General features: G+C 34.3%; 1 protein-coding gene across 1 annotated transcript in view; it reads left to right on the top strand.

Moving 5' to 3' along the window:
- Nucleotides 1-2,716, top strand: part of CCDC172 (coiled-coil domain containing 172) — a 50,682-nt gene that overhangs the window by 45,977 nt on the left and 1,989 nt on the right. Inside the window, exon 7 of the mRNA XM_011359259.1 lies at nucleotides 2,022-2,109. Coding sequence (XP_011357561.1) covers nucleotides 2,022-2,109 — 88 coding nt within the window. The remainder of the gene's footprint in view (nucleotides 1-2,021; nucleotides 2,110-2,716) is intronic.

Genomic DNA, 2,716 nt, shown 5'->3' with positions numbered 1-2,716 from the left:
AAATCAGTCAATATAAAAGCAGGCAGAAAGGGAAAAAATAAAGAACAGATGGAACAATTAGAAAACAATTACCAAATTTTTAATCCAGCCAAATATGTTAATTGTAAGTGATCTAAGCACACCAACTAAAAGACAGATTATCATATTAGATATAAGAGTAAGATACAACTATATGGTTCTACAAGAAACTCACTTTAAAAAGAGAGACATAGGTTAAAAGTAAAAAAACAAAAACAAACTGATAACCTATGCCGGCAGCATCTGAGAATTCTAGTTTCTTCATAGCTTTGTCAGCACTTGATATTGCCTGTTTTTCACTTTAGCTATTCTGGTGGGTATGTGGTGGCATTACATTGTGCTTTTCTTTTGTATTTTCTTGATGACTAATAAAGTTGAGCACCTTTTTATATGTTTATTAGCCATTAGTTATCTTCTTTTGTAAATAATCTGGTAAATTTGTGTGCACCCATTTTCTATTGTGTTGGCCTTTTCTTATTGACTTGTAATACTTTATATATTATGGTTATAATCTGTTGCTTATTTTCTCTGCTCACCTTTATGTATAGTGATTTGCCTTCTTGGGTATTTGGTGATCTCTGATTGTAAATTCATTGTTTGCCCTTAGCGTGTGGGAGGCCTATGAGCCTAAATAATGTTAAACTTGCCTTCCTAGAGGATTTTCTTTTGCTTCTGCTAGTATATGGGGAATGCCACTGGCCTAGGACCCTGTCAACCTCCCCTTAAGGGTCAGTGCTCAGCAAAGGTTCAAGTCGATCTCTGCTTTTCACCTTGTGGCTGGTCCTACTTGCTCAGGTTTGTGAGAGCAGTGTTGCTCTTAGTATCTGCCCTCAGGGCAGCCTCACCCTCCTAGCTGCCCAGTCTCAGGTCCTAGCTCTCTATTTCTCCCACCACAGTCATAGATTTGCTTATGTTTTTTCCTTCTTGGAAGGAATGTAAGCCTGTTTCTTCACTCTTTTCCACATTAAAAATGGAAATAAAAGCTGCTTCCATATCTTAGCTATTGTAAATTGTGCCACCATGAATATTGGCATGCATAGATCTTTATGAATTATTGTTTTGGTTTTCTCTGGTGAGTGAAATAAGTCAGACAGAAAGATAAATTCCATATGATTTCACTTATATGTGGAATCTAAGGAACAGAAAGAACAAACTAATCAAAAACAGACTCACAAATATAGTGGACAATTTGGTGATGGACAGAGGAGGGTTTTGGGGGCTGGGGGAATGTGGTTAAGGGTTAAAGAAGTACAAGTTAGTTGATAGTTGGTCACGGGGATGGGGAGCACCCAGAGGGAATGCATTTAGCATTAATATGATAGCTAGGTGGACGGCTAGGGAAGGGAAGGAGCAATTGGGGGGATCGTTTTATGAACTATATAGATTTCTCACCAATGCACTGTATACTTGAAACTAATTTAAATAAATAAAGTTTTAAAAACCGGACATAAAATAGTTTTTGAAAAAAGGAATTTCAGAATATTTAAAAGTTAAAGATTTGATTGGGAAAAACATTGATATTACTTTATCGTTCTCAAATTAAAACGTATTTTAATAATATATACGTACTATAAAGTTAATGTTTAACTTTAGAGCAAGAAGAAATCTCAGAGGTCACTTTTTTTCTGTACTTAAAATTTTTAGGTGAGGTTCAGAAAGGCTAGATGATTTAGCCGAGGTCATTTAGCTTGTTGGTGGCCAAGACCTGTAGAGGTCTTCAGACAATACTGTAGTTGCCCCCACTGAACCACACTTTGTTCTCTTTTAATTACCCTAATTATTGTGTCTGTTATTATTCAATCTATCTTATTTCCTTCATGGGAGTATTTTTCCTAAAATTGTATGTAGTCCTTATAGAATTATAGAGGCTTAAAATTTCTTTCCAAATTTTTTATTTTTAACTTGAAATCCTGAATATAGAGCTGCAAACCTGCCACCATCCATGTGAAAGAAATGATAAAAGTTTATTGCTGAATTAATAGGGAATTTTTCATTTAAAATAGACTTAAAAAAGAATTAGAACTTCATAAGGAAGATGACATGCAAAGTGTTCATGAAGCTCTCCAAGCAGAAATCGAATTTTTGGAGTTGGTAAGCCATCATTGACTCTCTGACTTCTGATCACCATTATTCACCCACTAGTAAGAATGGTTTTACTGGCATACGTGTCAGTGAACTTGTGTTTTGCCATTCACAGGGATTTATATGAGATACAAAAAACAGCAGCAATGAACAAAACTAAGGTCAGCATATAAATCTGTGAAGTGCTTTGAGTTTCTGGAGAGCTAAGTGTGACATATAGAAAGTTATACTCAAAGAGAATATGTACAGGTTTAAACTAAGTTTACAAAAATTCAAACCTGACCTCACAACATTCTCTTGACCGAAACTGCTATTAGAGGATTAATGCACTAAAGGAATTTACTATCATAATGCTAAAAGCTTTTTGTTTCTGATAGGCATAAATTATACTTTTATTATATTTGATCCTAAAACTTTCTTATTACAGATTTTTACGATCTCGAAAACTTTGGATTTAATTATTGGAAACTTATTTTCAGATTGTGTGGAAGCACTTTAAATTGCTTTTAACCTCTTACTTTTGTTGTTTACAAAATGAACACAGTATATGCCATGCTCTATTTTAATTGGAGACATGTATAGCTAGCTTTAAAGTAATGTAAAATATAGTTTGAAC

The sequence above is a fragment of the Pteropus vampyrus genome, unplaced genomic scaffold, assembly GCF_000151845.1.
Source record: "Pteropus vampyrus isolate Shadow unplaced genomic scaffold, Pvam_2.0 Scaffold46, whole genome shotgun sequence".
NCBI lineage: Eukaryota > Metazoa > Chordata > Mammalia > Chiroptera > Pteropodidae > Pteropus > Pteropus vampyrus.
The sequence above is the reverse complement of the archived record's forward strand: the minus strand, read 5'-3'. Positions and strand labels throughout refer to the sequence as shown.